This window comes from Colias croceus, chromosome Z (assembly GCF_905220415.1).
Source record: "Colias croceus chromosome Z, ilColCroc2.1".
Classification (NCBI taxonomy): domain Eukaryota; kingdom Metazoa; phylum Arthropoda; class Insecta; order Lepidoptera; family Pieridae; genus Colias; species Colias croceus.
Window position 1 is genome coordinate 10,506,093 of NC_059568.1, and position 18,229 is coordinate 10,524,321.

The following is an 18,229-nucleotide window of genomic DNA, read 5'->3' on the forward strand; positions in this document are numbered from 1 at the left end:
ACGATCTTGCTTCATTTATCTTACCATAATTTACTCTACGTTTAAGCTTGTATGAAACTAATTTTGCGATACTGTCATTTGCGACTTATTCTTCGTATAAAAATTTAAACTTAGGTACATCTCTAGGATGGAATGTGATTTTGATGCCCCTAACGCAAAGCCTTTAACCACTTTGCTATCTTCCCAAGAAAAACGCAGTGATAAGAATATTATTATTATTGGTCTCACATGGACAGGCAGTGTCTGTTCTTGTAAACAATGCCGATTCGGTTCAGTGCTATGAGGACAACGAAGCAGATAATTAAATATTATATAAGCGTAGCACTGCTTGTCCGTATAATATTGCTGGTTTACTTAATATGAATATTGTATTCTACCCTTAGATATCCTTGGACTAGTCCGATTTTGCCAACACCCTAATGTATAAACAATATTTTAATAAATGATGTGTTGTCATCTCAAATGTGTTTTCATTTTATAACACCATGTAGCTTATTTTCTATTAGGTTTGGTATTATTCTAATATCAGATATGTAGACAGAGAGGAAGGAGCTTCATAGGGATTGTATGTAATTACTTACGTAGGTACCTATATTCTACTTCATTTTAATCGATTGTCACTTAAAATTGAAATAATAATATTTAACGAGCGTTCATAACTTTATTACATACAATACTTTGGTATTATTTAAAGACTATGTATAATCATCTAAGTAAACATAAAACAATGTCACAAGGTCGACACTCATAATTTATACAACTAATAAAATTGATATATATCTAATGATTATTTTATTGAGAAAAATAATGCGTGTAAGATGTAATAAATATGATACAAATAAAAACATCTAAAGTAGCTAAACATCAATATATCTAAGTTTAATGCTTCTTCATTGAAGTATCACTTTGTGCAGTCGAATTCTTATTCACAATACTTACAACAAAGATATATATGAAATAAATTAGTAAACAATCAACTGGGTTCGATGTGAGCTTATATATTATACTTATATGTACAAAAATAACGATTTTATGTATAACATTTGTTGCTAAATGCAGTAATGATACCCGCTTATATACAAGATGTTATTTCTTCGACGTACGACGAGGGAAATATACCGAAACTTCCGTTAAGGTCCCCGCTCCACCAGACGTCGTCTTGTTTTTCATATATGTTTATTATATCACCTGTAAATTAATATTAATCTAATGTTATTTGTTATTAGAATAATCGTAAAATAAATCGCAATTAGTCAGATGTCACACAAATTACTACATTACACTTATTTAGGTATAGTACATAATATCAATTACCCATTATTTAAAATATACTAATAATACAAAATCGCATTGCACATTGATAAATACAAAATACTAAAAACTTTAATTACTAATACTAAATACTTTAATTACTAAATACTATATATTATAGTACATAATATTGAACATTACAAAATTTACCTGGGGCTAATGTCAGCTCATCATTTAATCTTGCCTCATAAGTGTATAAAGCCCGACACTTTCCAATGTATTTTTGAGGTGTTTCATCGCTTCCATCATTTTTTCCCAAACAATTCAAATCTGTTGAACTATCGCTCTGGGACGAGAATTCATCTGAAAACAGCATTAAATATAAGCATGTTATTTGTATTCTTCTTCAAATATTGAAAAAATTGCCATAATATAATATGGTATGGTGGTATAAAATACCTGCAAAATACACATATATTTTTTTATTAATTTTATAACTAGACCGATACTACCATATTTGTTAGAAATTGAGAGGGTCCAGGCATTACACATCTTCTTAATATATAAAAATCTCGTGTCACAATGTTTGTCCTCAATGGACTCATAAACCACTTAACCAATTATAATAATATTCGCATACCATGTGCAGTTCGATCCAACTTGAGAGATAGGATAGTTTAAATCTCAAATCTTTTTAGAGAAAGCGGGCGAAGCCGCGGGCGGTAAGCTAGTATATTATATAGTTACTAGCCTCCATGTAATAAATTATGTATCTTTTAACGCTTAACATAAGTATGAGTATTGCTGGAGGACTAAAACAATGCCTTACCAAAGTCGCTATCATGCTGGTTGGACAGGCCATCCCCAGCGCCGCGCTCGCTCCAGTCCAGAGGGCTGTCTGGCGGAGGAGGGGCTTCCGGAGTGGGTGGCGGTATCACAGTGGGTGATGGAAGCTCAGAGCATATCGGAGTGGTCGGCGCACTCTTGTGCTCTGTGTTCCTTCTGAACGACAGGTGCTCTATGCGTAACTTGCTAGACGCTCGACTCATGATAGAGTCCCGCCTCTCTCTCTCTTCTCCGCCGTTCACGCTCTTGGTGAGAGCAGTGTAATTTGGTTGTAAGTTCTTGTTGACTTCGTTCTGATAGTCCGCTTGCAACCATGGCGGGACCTGAAAATATATAAACATTGTCGTCAGAACCTGTTTGCCGGCTCATTATTATCTATCTAGATCAAATACCTACTTATTTTATGAATAAGTATTGATTTGCATTATGGCTTGGAGAGCTTCAGAATAAACAAGATGAAAGTAAATATTATCTATAATGTTCTCAGACTACGTAAATATCCAGGTGTTGTTTAGCTCGTTTACGTCAACCACACCCTAAACACGCAATAGGAAATATCTAATTTGCTGTCATTTCTAACGAGCTAGGTGCCGCTGGGCGTCTTATAATTTTCTTCACTAATATAATTTTGTACTTACTTTAAGTATACTTTGTTGCAGGCCCTGTTTATCTCTTATAACTTGAATGTGCGCTGCCAGGGGGTGCTGCACCGCTTGTCTGCTATCCAGTTCGCTTAGAGTCGAAGTTATTTTGTATCTGATCGCTTCTAAATATGTGAGCATTGCTCGCATCTGGAATGATATAATTGAATTATTTATTGGTGAAAGTGATTTGAGTATACACCCACTAATTAATTAAGATTAATTAAAGATATTGACGCTTGTACTTTTCAACTTTAATAATTATTATGGGAGAGTGACCTGTGACGTTATAGCATATATAGATAGTAAAATGAGTAGGTACCTATTAGCACTGAAGCGTTTCTATTGAAACTTAACTCAAATATTGAAAGATAAAAAGTATAAGAATTGCACAACTCTTTTTTGTATTTGATCCGTAACAATGTACAAACTTTTTCTTTGAGTTTGTAAATCACACGGCTTCATCATCTATATTATGCAATACCTATACCGTCATAACTTCCAAGGAAATTTTAGTATGATTCATTGAATTTGAAGTTAATGTTTAAGGCCGTGTACGCGGTCCGTGCGCTGTTTGGCTCAAATATGTGATTTTTCAAACCAGATTGTCCATCAACCACTTATCTTACAAACATATGAATTACTAATAATGTTAGGAAATTTTATTGTCTATGTAGTTAGTTAAGAGTTTTTTTCAATTAATACAGTATTTGTGAATACCATCAAGATAACTGAGCCGATGATTACTTGATTTCACTTTTAGTGTCAATTTCGAAGCTAAAAATATCTGAAATTGCTGACAGATCTAACACACAATTTTTTTAACTAACTGCAAAAATCCTTATTAAAATAGTTAGTTAAAAGATTTTTTTATTTTGGACTCCTAACTTACGAAATTAAAATCCACAACAATGTGAATTTTTTTAGAAATTATAGTCGACAAAATGATTATTTTCACCAAGATATTTGACTTAATTGAATATAATTTATACATATTGCAATAAAAGAATGTCTTACTTATAAGATAAAATTTAAAAAATCAACTAAGGTACCTCTATTATTTTTCTACAATTTTTTTAAAAGTACTATAAAACACTGCGCGCGACCCGATTCAAATCAGTCGGCAGCGAGCCTTTCCAGAGAGAGGACATGTTGCTCGGCGCTCTCCTGTGGACCTATGCTGTTCATAGTAAAAGGATAGCGCAAGCCGCGATCTATCGTAATAGATCGCGGAGATTTTGACTTGCGTTAAATTGAATAAGCGCTCTTAAACAGTGATAATACAATGATAATACTTACATGGTACAGTTTATCTGCGACATTTTGTTGAGAGTCGTCATTTCCAAACGTCGGCGTTTGCTTCATAGCCATTGATAATTTTTCTAATCCTTGCTTTGATTTCCTTTCTCTTTCGATATCTTGCTTAACTAGTTGCAGTATTTTCAGTAAAGCCTGAAAATTGATAAGTTTTATTAATACCTAAAATTACACTAGCAAAAATGAAACGATTTTTTGTATTTTCGTATCTTTAACAATATATTTTAGGTAGGTATAAAGATTAAGGAATCCTACATGATTGATATTTTTCAAAGTACATGACAGGACATGCATTTAGTTTCTTAGGTCAAATATAAGTAAATATATCACTACAAGAATTTTACTGAAGATATTTCCAAATACAACATCAACACGACTCTTGCAATAATTATCAGCATTACCTAATTTACACGTCCTAAAATACTTTTTAGTTTACTTTGCATTTAAATATGGATGACGTACAATCTCGCTAAACGTTCAAAGATTTCGTTGACATTGCGATAATTTCAAGGGTAATTACATAACAGTGATGCGTACTTGTTTACGACGCTCTCGATTCATTGCCAATGTTGTGTGTTCGCAATAGAAGTCGGGAAGAAGTTGCTCGCTCGCGCCCGCCGGCGCAGACCGCACGCCTCGCACCACTCTCATATCCAAGTTAGCGTTGGCATTCTTTATCGGTCCCACTAAAGCATTCGTTGCCTGGGAAACACAGTTACACAATCAGTTTCCAACAATTTAAATTTCTACTTATTACGATGTTTTATCACTTACCTCCGCTAATTGCGGTGGAACGGCTGCCGTCAACCTGAGATAACAATCGGCTGAGCTCTTTAATTGCGCGAGTCTCTCTTCTTCCAGAGATTCAAGCATACCCGCTCCTTTCACTACGCTCGTCTCCCACTCCAGCCTGGATAGCAAATATATGTTACCAAGGCTATAATAGAAACAATAATACCTATTTATATTACTGTGAAGGATATTACCTTGCTCGTTCCGCATGAACACATACGTTATAATATTCCGCTTCAGTCTTTTTGACGGCGTCTTCAGTCTTTCTTTTCTTGACTTGCAGCTTGGCAGCATCTCGTTCATTTGCCGAACTTGTTATACGCTCTGCGCGAGCGGCGCTCAAGATGGAATGCGGAATATGGCCCATACTTGAACTTCGCGACATGCGGCTGTAAACAAAATGCAAAATAATGATTTGGCCTCGACGCCCCCATGGCAACAATCGCATTGCTTATACATCGCATAGCTAATTATCGCAAGGCAAGTTAGTTTGAAGGATCCTTCTGTAAGATTTGACTGAAACAGATGACGACAGTGATAAATAATCTACCATCTGTTTCGTCAAGTTCATCATAAATAGCCGAACCTAATCTCTAGAGAAGCGTCTTGGAGTTTTTCGTTTTCTCTTGCAGCGGCATGAGATTGCCTCTTCGATTTGACTTCTGCTGATCTCCAATCGGAAAGCGTTCTTGTTGTTTTATCAACATTGCCTTCGATCTGAAAATTAAATTAAATTAATTATTAAGTAAGTATTTTCTTTTTTTGTTTCAATTATATCCTAGCACTGCAATACACACCTTCTTTCTTAATTTCAACTGATTGTCGATTACATTTTTCATAGGTTTAACCAACTCCTCCGTTAGTGCGCTGGAGTAATTCCTGTAAGTGACGTTAATTTAAAAAATGTGCATCAAACGTAACAACAATTTAAACGATGTATGTATTCAAACATGCTAATACCTGTGTATTTCGGCACGTTTCTCCATTTCCATTGCGACATGTTTCCACGCATCCGCACAAGAGCCTACACTCTCTTTGCACGCTTTGCTCAACTTCGTCCCGAGTTTTGCTAAACATTTTGAGTAATAATTTTCTGCTTCAACCCTGGAAAGTTTCAATAGATTATATCTCTGCTCTCGTAATGTATTAACATAAAAAGGGTTGCGGAAGAGTTAATAACCAATACAATCGTTGTGGCGTAACGTAATAATGTTTTTATAAATGTTACATGGATTACGATTATGTTATTCTTATTTCAGGTAATAAGCGATGCGAGAGTTCACTGCATGCGTTATTTTTGAATCGTCTTGGCCCACTTGGCTTTGGCACGCGACATTCTATTTATGATTTTGTGGCCATTGTCGTAACCTTACGTTCGTCTGCCGCTAGCGTTTTATATAAAACTAGAAACAGAGTTATATCACACACCAATTTTATAAAGGTATTGTTTATGAAAATGTGGTAACTTTTTGCCTCTAACATGTTTTAGAACGGCTATTAGCTCTTTAGTTACTAATTGCTTGTAATTTAAACGCATATAAGCGGACAAGGTCGTTTGGAACCTTTATATATATACTGCGAGAGGTGAAAATAGTCGTTAAAGCCTTCGCTTGCAATTGTAAACAATACGGCATTGTTGGATCATCACGTCTCTAGAAAGCGAATTCAGATGTCGATATGAAGGCTTATCGATCTTGTACCAATATAATTGAATTAGATATTTGATTATTGTAATATGATACTTATGTTTTCAGACTAACAAGAATTTGGAAACGTGAACGTACCTAATAAGTCTATAGGTGAAATCATTTTTGAAATGATAACATAACTCGTACTTAGTGGGCATAGGTAGCATGCTTTACTGTAGATATGTTTATCTTAGGATATGCATATGGTATATAGTATGAAAACAAATTTATGCTCAACATAATTTATACCCCCAGTATCTATTCCATTATTGTAGTATTATAGAACATAATGTTATTTTCTGATATCGAACGTCTATTATTTACCTTTCTTGTAAAATACACGCCAGCTCCTTACTAAAGTCGCTGCCTTGTTTTACATAGCGACGTAGCTCGTCAAATCCGTTTTGTGCCTGTAACAAGAATTTATGCATTTATTAAACGATACTAATCAATCAATAATAGAAGTATTCAAACTAGGTGTGTCGATAGATTAGGTTTTGTTATTAGCATGTATAACAAAACGTTATTATATTTAATAACGTTTCAACATTTTAGAATAATCTAGTGCGTCTGTGTATATTTATAAAGTGTGTATATTTATAAAGTCTAATTAACAAAATCAATAAACGATCACACAAGATGTATAAATAAAGGAAAACATAGGCCTTAAATTACCCCAATCAACGATATCCAGAACCGAATAAGCATTCTCTATCGATATCAATTGAAGTTTGTATTCCAAATTCTAAGTCTTAATAATTGAAAAGACATTTTGAACATAATTCCACTTCATTAGCATATTAATTATCCAAATAATATAATAATTTAATCAAGTTATTATGAACATTGAGATACACACGGATCTTTCGCGCTCAAACGAACGACGCGTTGTTTACAGCACAACACTTGAAGTTTAATTAAATAACGTGGAATTAAGCCTACAAACCCACTGACAATATCTATCAATACAAAACTACATCTCTATTTATATCTGAGCGTGTAATTAAAGTGTATTAGCATTTACCGCACTAATCTCGCGTGCAACTAATAGTCACTGTCATAATTATGATACTTGATCTCCTTTTGTATTGATTTTTATCGATTTCTTTTTATTTATTTACATTTTTAACCTATTACTTAAGATGGATTGGAACGTAAGTAATTTCATAATTGCCTTTACGAAGAAAATAAATCACATAATGTATTTTTGAAGAAATAATAGAAATTGGATGTAGGTAAAAACCCAATTTTGGTGGTAAAAAGGCATAGTATTATAATAGACTATTTCCGAACCTATTCAAGCAATAGTAAATAAAAATCATCGTAGAAAAAAAGATATTTCTCTGGAAAGGGTGATAATGTCAAGCGTACAATAGAAATCATTCAATAGCCATTTCACTAGGCGCCAAATGAATTATTCACGTCCGCTAGTACAATTCTTTATCCACTGGTCACGCTCCAACAACGGTATATTATATCAACGGATTAAAATTGTGCCCACTTCAGTTGCCATATATCAAACTATAGATGCTTTTACGAGGCCTAACAGTAAACTATATTTATTTTACTTTTAGGTATATCATTCAATGTTGTCAAAGCAGATCTAACCTATATAGCTGAAGGCTAGTAACGAGGCCAATCATGATAAGAGGTTTTCTTTGTAAGATCATAAAATTTCTATTGACTAGTCTTTGGCATACCTACACTTTCCCAATAACATTGGTACAATCAATGTACTAGTACTGAGTATTCGATGGAATTGCACTATGAAACCGGTCGCAATCTCAATTAATTAATGTAAGTATTTGATTACAAATAAAGTAAGTGGAACTAGTGTAATGTGTCTCTCGTATTTACGTTTTCCCGAGCCACGGATACTTTCGCATATTTGTATGTCTTTCATGCTTTTCACATATCATAGAGAGCTTGGACATGTAGGTAAGTTATATTAATACTGTTAATTTATTTTTTAATGATTCTTATTTATTAGCATGGAAGTTTCAATTTACATTTATATATCAATTGTAATAATAAAATATCCTCCTTCTCTTGCAATTGTACTTGACGCTTGACTCCTTGACGCTTTTATTACAATTCTTTGGACCTCAATGATCTTATAATCTTGTGAAAAAAATATTTTAACATGTAAGTAGGGGAAGGAGGCCTAAAGTGGGCACAGAGCCTAAAGCGGGCACACAGTATAGTATCGGAATTTTAAATAATAGCGCGCGCGCGACGCGTGAGCACGATCCCCACACCTCTAGCCCACCTCGCGGCAATCGTTCGATTCGCTTGCGAGCACGCATTTACAAGCTGCAACAAATAAATGTTTTTCGATGATTTTTGAAAAATATTGCAAGGTATGTAATATGTGTTCTTTTTATTTTGGTGTTTACAATCCTTTAACCAAAATTTGTAAGTAATTAAGTGGCTATCTGGCCGTATTTTAGTTCCATAAAAATCCACGTGTCTAAAAATTTTGATGTTAGAATTTCGTCTGAACCTTTCATATGTCGAAAAAGGCAAAGCGGGCAGGGTAAAGCGGGCACGCGCCCGCTTTGCCCCGTCCGCTAAAATTCACTTACATTCTTTCTTTCATTCATTACACACACATACATTCTTTTGTTAATTTGCTTTTTCCTTTCATATGGTTAGTAAATATAAGCGTAAAACTTCACAAGCCTCATGGCAACGCTCAACTATGCAGCAAGCAATGCGAGAAGTGCAAGAGTTAGGAAAATCTGTCAAAAAAGTTGCAACTAAATATGGGATTCCAAGAACGACATTGCAAAGACATCTTAAATCGTTCGTGTAATGAGCTTGGTAGGTTTACTACTGTCTTTTATACGGAACAAGATATGGAGCTTTTGGAATACGTGGACTCTTTATTTTACGGGCTGTCTAAACAAGAATTTAAGGAACTTGTATACTTACCTATTAGGTAGGTACATAATTTTAGGAATTATTTTGTTTAAATACTTGTCGTTCACATGTTATGCCGACCTTTATAATTTGTTTTATCATTAATGACAATTATAAATTTATTTTTAATTTTGTAATGAGACTATATGAGACTTTTATTTTTTTAAGTTCCTTTGTTTCATATATAAATTTAAAAATAATTGTGTGACTGTTTGAAATACATAACTTATAAAATATTTTTGTCTTTTACTCTATTTATTATATGTATATATATTATTTGTGGCTGTATATTTTGAAATCTGCTGTTTTAATCCAGGCCTGCCCGCTTTACCCAACTACTGCCCGTTTTGCCCTAAACGAAAGCCCGCTTTAGGCCACCCCTTCGGGCAAAGCAGGCAATCGTAGGCTTTTAGTAATCTGTTAATAATTATTATATACTTTATCTTTTGACAAATTTAACCTCTTAGCATTAAAAAGTATTTAGTAATGGAACTTTTTTCAAAAAAATAAATGATTTAACTTCTTTTCAAACTTCATTTTTTTTAATTTTCCGGTAAGGTGCCCCCTTTGGGCCCACTTCCCCTATTTTTATAGCTAAATAACTGAAGATTACCTTCGTCAATCTACATTTCGTATAAAAGTATACCTATGTAGACTTTCTTCACACCAGGTATGTCTTACACAATTAAAGGTTTTATTTATTCAACACATAAAGTCTATTGTTCAATGTGCTTGGATTGATTGCGTCGATTTCGAGTAAAACGTGTTGAATAGTGATGATGGCGCGTGTTTCCGTTCGCGAGGAAGCGCTGAGGCATTTATGACTTTGAAAATACGATTACAAATATTCTTTATACTAATTAATTATTAATTAAAATATATATTATTGAATTACGTATAGTTTCTTATTTAATAGGATTTGCAGGCCTTTGTAATTTGTTGGTGCTTAAAATCACCTATAAATTTGTAAGTTAAATGTGTAAAACTATGTTTAAAATTTAAATTAATTAAATCGAGATTTCTGTTTAGCTTTTAAAGCTAACCGATTAACCGAAATGTCTACTAGAATCAATTTAAAATCTAAATTAACGTTTGCCGACCCGTTTTCACAACACAAGGTTCCGTGTAACAAATTTTATCTATGTTTTACAACACTTAGTCACTTTGGTGCAGACTGCAGTTGCAGTACTTATTGGAAGGAAGTTCTCAAACATCATGTTTCAAACAATATGAATTAACTTATTTTTAATAAATCCCAGAACAGATACTATATTACATTCAGAAGATATTGTTACGGTATATTACCACAATGAAAGATAAATCAAACAATAGCGAACATGTTCATACGAACAATACTGTTTTAGTGCAATAGGCTGCATTATAGTGCTCGACAAACGGGTCACAATATCATTAATAGGTAATTGAAAAAGTTTTCTGTTGTAACTTGTCCAAAAGTAAATATGCAAAAATTACCCAATCAGCAAAATAAAACAAATGATTATCCTTCGAAGTCTGCAGTTCAATTGAATTCACGAATTAATATTCTGATCATTATTGATGAGGCCAAATCATTCATAAAATAGATAACATCACGGTTATTTTCTCTTTGAATGCTAAATTAATAATCCATTGTTCTGTTGTTACTTTCGTTTGATTTTTGAATGAATTATGAGTAAAGAATAGTAAGCTATTATATTAATTAGTAGGACGGGTAAAAACCTGACTATGCACCTACTTAAATTGATGACTTGTGAATCATAGGTTAACAAAGTTATACTTAGTTTTAACGATGTCACTTTGATCGACGATGCTTGAATCATTTGGAGGCAAGAGCTTTACATAACATATAATAAGGCGGTAAGTACTGGACCTGTAATTTGCAATTGCAACAATGGATACGATTTCCTGCTTACAAAGTAGGAAATATTTTGTTGATTTTCGACATATGCCTTCGAATTTTATTTTAAATGTCAAACATGTTTGTGATGTAAGGATCATTTAGATAATTTATAAACCATTCGTAAAAATTGTTGTTCAAAATCTAGTTGAAAAAGCAAGTAGGTACATCCGATTAATATTTTGGGCAGCCGTCGTCAAAAGATTGTCGATCTTCTTTGTAATATTGTTTCATAACAGTACAAGTAAATCACGATTTAATAGAGCAAAATCAATCTGATCTGAAAAGCAAGTGCAGGCAGTCGGAACGAGATTTCTACTTTTTCTATCCAGCTTAGATTTCAATTAAAAACGTTACCTGTTTACTTAGTATTTAAAATACGCTTTCTTTTATACGAGAACTTAAATATTAATGTCATAAATACAACACTTCCGACTCTATTTCAATGTAATAATAATGTGAATTTAATGTTGTGAATTTAATGTAACGTGCGAAATAAACTTAATGATATTATTCAGTAAAATTATCTATTGTTATTACTTAATATCTTTCGCAAAACGAAAGTAATACCTACACTATTTTCGAGTTTTCCCAGCCGCATTAGGTAGTATACATAAATTGTATTTATAAAAAAATAAGCATCTATTTACACAGGTACAGGCACTAGAAGATTTTTATTACATTAATTCGTTATTATTTGTAACAAATCAGGCATATAAAAAAATTACTGTAACAAGGCGTTCCTTCTTCATATTTTTATTGACGATACCTACTCATATTATGATTATTTATCTTCAACTGTAGTTCACTTTTATATTACAACAAAAAATACTAAAAAATTGTTTATCTTCGAACTACTTGGACAAATTTATACCTGGATTTATTTAGACGAGGCTTTCATAGAAAAGTAGGACATGACATGCGAACCTTTTTAATGGAGACGTTGACGTTAAAAGCTCCCATAAAACACGGAAAAAGTCGCGGGTGAAAGATGTAAGTTCATAAATTACTTACAATTGCGTATAATGCTTACCACTTTCCTGCATTCGTTTTGATTTCCAATTATTTTGATTGTATCATATACTTTCACCGGTTAATGGCCGAGCTCATGACAAGATACCATCATAGCAATATTTTATATATTATAATTGCATTATTTAAAGTAATACTTCGGTAACTTATACTGTACATTTTGCTGTTTCTATTAAGATAGCTTGAACTTAATATAGGTACATTTGTTTGCGTAGGTGTGTTACCCATTTAAGCGGTTCATATCTATCCATGCTAGTATTATGAATATGAAAGTATGTCTGTATTTCTGTTTGTATAACCTACCTTTATGCACACAACCAGTTAAAATATCTATTACAATCTAAATTGGTAAAGTAGTAGATTACATCTTGAAGAAGGACGTGAATATTTTTTTTCTTAATAATAACTAAAAATTATAAGTCGTTTAAAAAAATATACTTATTCTGATTGAAATTGGTAGGGCAGTTCTTTTCCAAGTAAATTAGGTCAGATAGCTATTTTTATACCTACCTAACATAATACCTACTAATAATAACGTTACTCAATACTGAAACTTAATGAGCTACGGATAATTTAATTCTAATTGGTAAAATATGATTCAATATATGTTATCGCTAATGATAAGTGTTAAAAAATAAATCATAACTTCTAAAGAGTTACTGAAATTGTTTTGTAAGTCTTGTTTGAAAGCAATGTACCACAATAAAGTGTAAGAGCATGTAACATATTATGCCATATAAAACTATACCACCTAGTTTTGAATATATTACGTATTATTTTAACGACATCCACAGTTGCGTCTAGTTCTAAATACTATACAATAAGCCAGGTATCAAAATATCTCACGGTTATAGCTAAATTAACCCAGATTAAACTGCGATTTCATAAAAACGTTTCAAGACAAAGTCATATTACTTTTAATTTATTAATCTCTTTGTCTACAATGACCGGGTCGATGTGTATTTATTACTGCAATATTATTAATATAGACAAAGAAAGACTGCGATTGAGAAAACCTGATTGCAGTCATTGATAACGAAGTTTCACAGCTTTGTCTTCATGATTACAAAATACTATACCTACCTAGCTATTTAATGAAGCTATAATTTGCAATACTATATCAGTTATGATATTTTGTTTTTATTCAATGTAATTACTAAGATATGATGACGTATGTAATTCCAATAAGAATATGTATTATTCTAGCTACTTAAATAATAATAGAACGGCTACATATAGCTGAAGTATGTATGACAAGACCATGTGACATTATGAGCGCGAGTGCGTTCAAAAATGATCTAATGCCATAGGGAATACCTTTCACTTATTATATTTTCGATTGACTTAATCCACTGGCCCATTTACGAAACACTTTCACTGTCTTCTAGCGAACCGTTTCGTGGAATCTCGACAACAATCATTATAATTGTTTTTCACATTACGTCGACAATGTATCATAAAATGATGTAAATGTTGAAGCGTAATATTTGTCTAACAGTGATTGTGCTTTCTTTGGATTCTTACGTAATGCTTGCTATTACTGCACTTACTACACTCGATTATTATGTTTCTCTAGAAGAAAATATAATACGGTTGTTGTAGGTACCTCATCTTAATGCTACAATTCCCTTAGATATATGAGTGATAATACGTTATACGTAAGTAGATGTGAGTTTACAGTTAAAATTAAAACATTAACGAGTTTAGCAGGGAAATTTCATTGTCTTCAATTTTATCTAATCTAAAGAATGAACATCTCTCTGTAAACAAATGTACAACGATACCATCTCTCACATAAATACCTACATACTTCAAAGAACAGCCACTCACCCAATAGTTGTCTTTAAAAGCGTGATTATTAGAAGAACGTAAATTGATCATATCTTCGATCGTGTTTTGCCAACGGTCCATACCAGCCGCGATCTTGTTGGTGACGTTCTCCCGGTTCATGGTGTCCCCACCATCATCATCGTGGGACGACGACGCATTACCAACACTTTCTTTGCTACTGCCGCCACTGAACGTTCTAGAACAAAAAGAAACATAAATGTTTTTGCTGTTTAGACTGTATTGATTCGAAAAAAAAACAAGTCTTAGAGCTTTACGAAATGCAATAGAAAGAGCTAAGTAACATAATATGTGGTCCTTCTGTATTATGAATCGATATTTCCTGTGTTGATTAGCAAATCGCATAGCATTACTAAATTGATGATTTCAATGAGTAAGTGATATTTGCTTCTTAGAATAGTACTACATCTAGTCGATACAGCAAATGTTGTGTAAATTGCAAAATAGTAGAAGAAAATAATACGTACAATGTTATTATATTGTCATATAATTGTAAACAACAGTTTACGATATAAAATATTACGATTGTAGTAAGTAATTTAAAATACTACGAAACTAGGTGCATCGCCAGGAATGATGCAGTGAAAATCATAATGAAGAACGTGTTCCTTATATTAGAATTTATATAATACTAGCCTTCCACCCGTAGCTTCGCCCGCGCATTCAAAGAAAAACCCGCATAGTTCCCGTTCCCGTGGGATTTCCGGGATAAAACCTATCCTATTTCCCGGGGTAAAAAGTAGCCTTTTTTCTCGGGTCTCAAAATATCTCTATAGCAAATTTCATGAGAATTGGTTCAGTACCTAGTTAAGGCGTAATTGAGTAACAGACAGACAGACAGAGTTACTTTCGCATTTATAATAATATTAACTATGGAAAATCATAATGAAGAACGTGTTCCTTATATTAGAATTTATATACCTAATAGGTATGGGTCGGTATACAATATTGTATTTAATTCTATTAACTATAAGTATTTATAAAACAATTTACAAAGGTCCCGGTCTTGGGCGTAACGGTCTCTTTGTGCAACAAGATGGGAATTCAATCGTCGATAAAAGCTATTATTAAAATTTTCATATAAAAACGCAGCTAACGACTATGAAATGTGGTCTTTTTTTGATCTTGTCTGCTCTCCCGTTAGTGACATATTTCTATAATTACTCAGAGATCAGCCAAGCTTACATTAGTTTTATATAGGTAAATATGACTGACGTTCGCGGCTATCTTGCTTTTATTGATGCTTTTTAAATATCAGAACAAAATATACAAACAATTTTGCATACATTATCATTGTTTTTTTATAGTTACGAGGAATAATTGACACATATGCGGGTTTTTTTAAACAATTTACTATTTGCATTTAATCCAATAAAACCAAAACGAAGACAATATACGCATATCGGTGCGTGCGTAAAAAGGACATAGATAACACACGTTTCTTTGTTTATAGTTATTTATACCACATATATTTTAACATCCCGCCAAGTGGCCAATCCGCTTTGTTGCCCTTCTTGCGTCCTCGCTCTTCGAAATGAATACTTTTTGTATGCGATACGAAAGTTCCCTAATTAAGAGGATAGCAGACGATTCAAACTGTGCTCCCTTCAAGCTAAAAATATTGTGTTATAAATAAGACGTGAAGTCAAATCTCGTGACCAGCATGGTGGTGGGAAGATATAAATAACATTGGACATGTTAGTTAATTCTTTGATAGAGAGATTATCCTAATAGTTGGGTAACCGTTTGCCATTAGGTACACAATTTTTGTTTTTGTTCAATTTATAGGTATTGTAAACATGCCAACTATAAGATGAAGGTTGACTGTAATATAATTACAATACGTGCTTATAAATAATGTGATCTTCCTTGTTCCGATAAATTGATGAGATAATATTAAGTATTTTATTGTTTGCGATGCGCAGTAGGTACATTATATTATTCATTACATATTCATCATCATCAGCCCTATTATACGTTCCCACTGCTGGGACACGGGCCTCCTATGAGGGTACAGGCCATAATCCACCACGCTGGCCAAGTGCGTGTTGGCGGATGACACATGTCGTCGAACTTTTTAATTCTTTGACATGTCGGTTTCCTCACGATGTTTTCCTTCACCGTTCGAGCAGTGGTGATGTTACAACATGCGCAGATAAATTGAAAAATCAATTTATTTCCTGCGCGCTCGCCTGGTCTCGAACCCCGGACTTATCGATTCGAAGTCCGGACTTATTAATTCGTTTGAATTGATGTTGTTCGTATTCATTTGACTTTAATCAAACGCTTAAATAAATTGAGTCATCAAAAAATCATTTTAAAATAATCATCTACCTAAATTTTAATCTTTTTCAAGTTGGTCAAATACTTAATTGTACCTAATAATAAACATGAATCAATGAATCAACACGTTAAATACCAATAAACATAACTAAGAACTAAAGAACGTCACTAATGTTTTATAACTTATACAAAACTGATAATGTTATAGTTTAGAATTTAGATTCTATATATATTTGCTCTATTTTATACCTACCTACGTAACGGTAAAGCTATTCAATATGAATTATATCAGATAGTAATTAAGAAAGAGTTAAATAAATGCTTATATCCGGATATAGAATGGATGGAGATTCTCAATCTAATAATAATTATAAAATGTACTTTTACCTCATCCAGTTCTTCTACGTAGACTTTTGCTACTAAGGAGTATGAAATTTACCTTAAAGAATACTCTAATAATAATTGTTTCTAAGAAGCTGATCGTCAATACTAGCAAAACCATGAATCACGTTTCCTATGCGTAACTCTTTCTTACTCATCCATCATTTGAACCGGTCTGTGAATTGTATCGAATCTAATTAACAACTAAACCGGAAACCATTTTGATTCCGTAAACGCTTCCTGCTTTCCTCCCTTGACGGTATTTAGTGAACTCGTTTTGATAAAGTTTATCAAACTGTAACGTATGATGAGTAACTTGACATCAATTTATTGGAGTTCTTTACTATATTATATTTAATATTTAAACTAAAAAGTGTTGTAGATTTACCTACTAATTTCAAAGGTTGTAAGTAATAATTTTTTTTTTGGTGCGACTTTTTTAATTATTAGGTACGTGTTTTATTTAAGTAGCCGTATCACGATCGTACGTGTAAGGCAAAGTTTAAAAAGAATGCAAAATTAATTATTTTATTGTAAAGTTTTACGATGTAGAGTCAGTCATCTTGTCATGTATGTGAAGGTAATTATTAAGTTACTTTCTATATCGGAGTTGGTCATCGCCAATAATACGTTCCTAAATATTTGTATTTATATTTATTTAGGTGAGTATCTAATTTATATCTACTGTTTATACCTATTCAGTGACTCTACCTATTCATTAGTGTGAAATTTATAAAACTATTATGATAACGAATTAAACGCAAGTTCATTAAAACATCATTAGTAAAGCGACATTGTATCATGAATTCATTACGTTTTATAAGCAACATTAGATGTCATAATACGTGTTCTACGAACTTATTAAATTCAAACAATAACATTCGTTAATCGTATTCAAATAAGAAATATATTTCTTTAGCAATCACACAGTTTTACTTTTAAGTAATATCTTTCGAGACTTGTGAATGCCAAACATTTCAACAGCTTCAGTAAATAAAATTAGCTCCACGGTGCTAATGTTCGTAAACTGGTTAGATTTGTTTTGCAACGCCTTAAGTTATGTGAGATAAACTCTTTAATGATTAATCTTTGACTGGAGATGAATAAAGATAAGCATACTGTTGAATTTGAAATGTTTTCATCGCATTATAAATTATAATTTAAGTCTTATTTACCCTAAACCAGTTTTAGTATTTGTAACAAGCTACTTAACTTTTAATAATTTATATCTTGTTTCCACATAAAATTACAAATAAAAAAGTATCTCTATCTGATGCCGAAGTTTAGCTTGCGTTGACGATGACACAACTGGATAGAAATTAATGAGGATT

At 32.7% G+C, this 18,229-nt stretch overlaps 1 protein-coding gene across 3 annotated transcripts in view; it reads right to left on the reverse strand.

The window, feature by feature from the left end:
- Window positions 1-647: 647 nt before the first annotated feature.
- Window positions 648-18,229, reverse strand: part of LOC123705062 (nostrin) — a 40,432-nt gene continuing 22,850 nt past the window's right edge. For 2 of the 3 annotated variants that reach the window (XM_045653638.1, XM_045653637.1), the window contains exons 2-14: window positions 14,217-14,412; window positions 6,860-6,945; window positions 5,808-5,951; window positions 5,645-5,726; window positions 5,434-5,564; window positions 5,042-5,236; window positions 4,830-4,965; window positions 4,593-4,757; window positions 4,038-4,190; window positions 2,736-2,888; window positions 2,081-2,420; window positions 1,462-1,614; window positions 648-1,188 (exon numbers count right to left, since the gene is read on the reverse strand). In XM_045653638.1, the coding sequence (XP_045509594.1) occupies window positions 1,073-1,188; window positions 1,462-1,614; window positions 2,081-2,420; window positions 2,736-2,888; window positions 4,038-4,190; window positions 4,593-4,757; window positions 4,830-4,965; window positions 5,042-5,236; window positions 5,434-5,564; window positions 5,645-5,726; window positions 5,808-5,951; window positions 6,860-6,945; window positions 14,217-14,336 (1,974 nt within the window). In that variant the 5' untranslated portion in view covers window positions 14,337-14,412 and the 3' untranslated portion in view covers window positions 648-1,072. Of the gene's footprint in view, window positions 1,189-1,461; window positions 1,615-2,080; window positions 2,421-2,735; window positions 2,889-4,037; window positions 4,191-4,592; window positions 4,758-4,829; window positions 4,966-5,041; window positions 5,237-5,433; window positions 5,565-5,644; window positions 5,727-5,807; window positions 5,952-6,859; window positions 6,946-7,210; window positions 7,505-14,216; window positions 14,413-18,229 lie in introns of those variants that run through there. The other variant, XM_045653639.1, reaches the window with a different exon arrangement.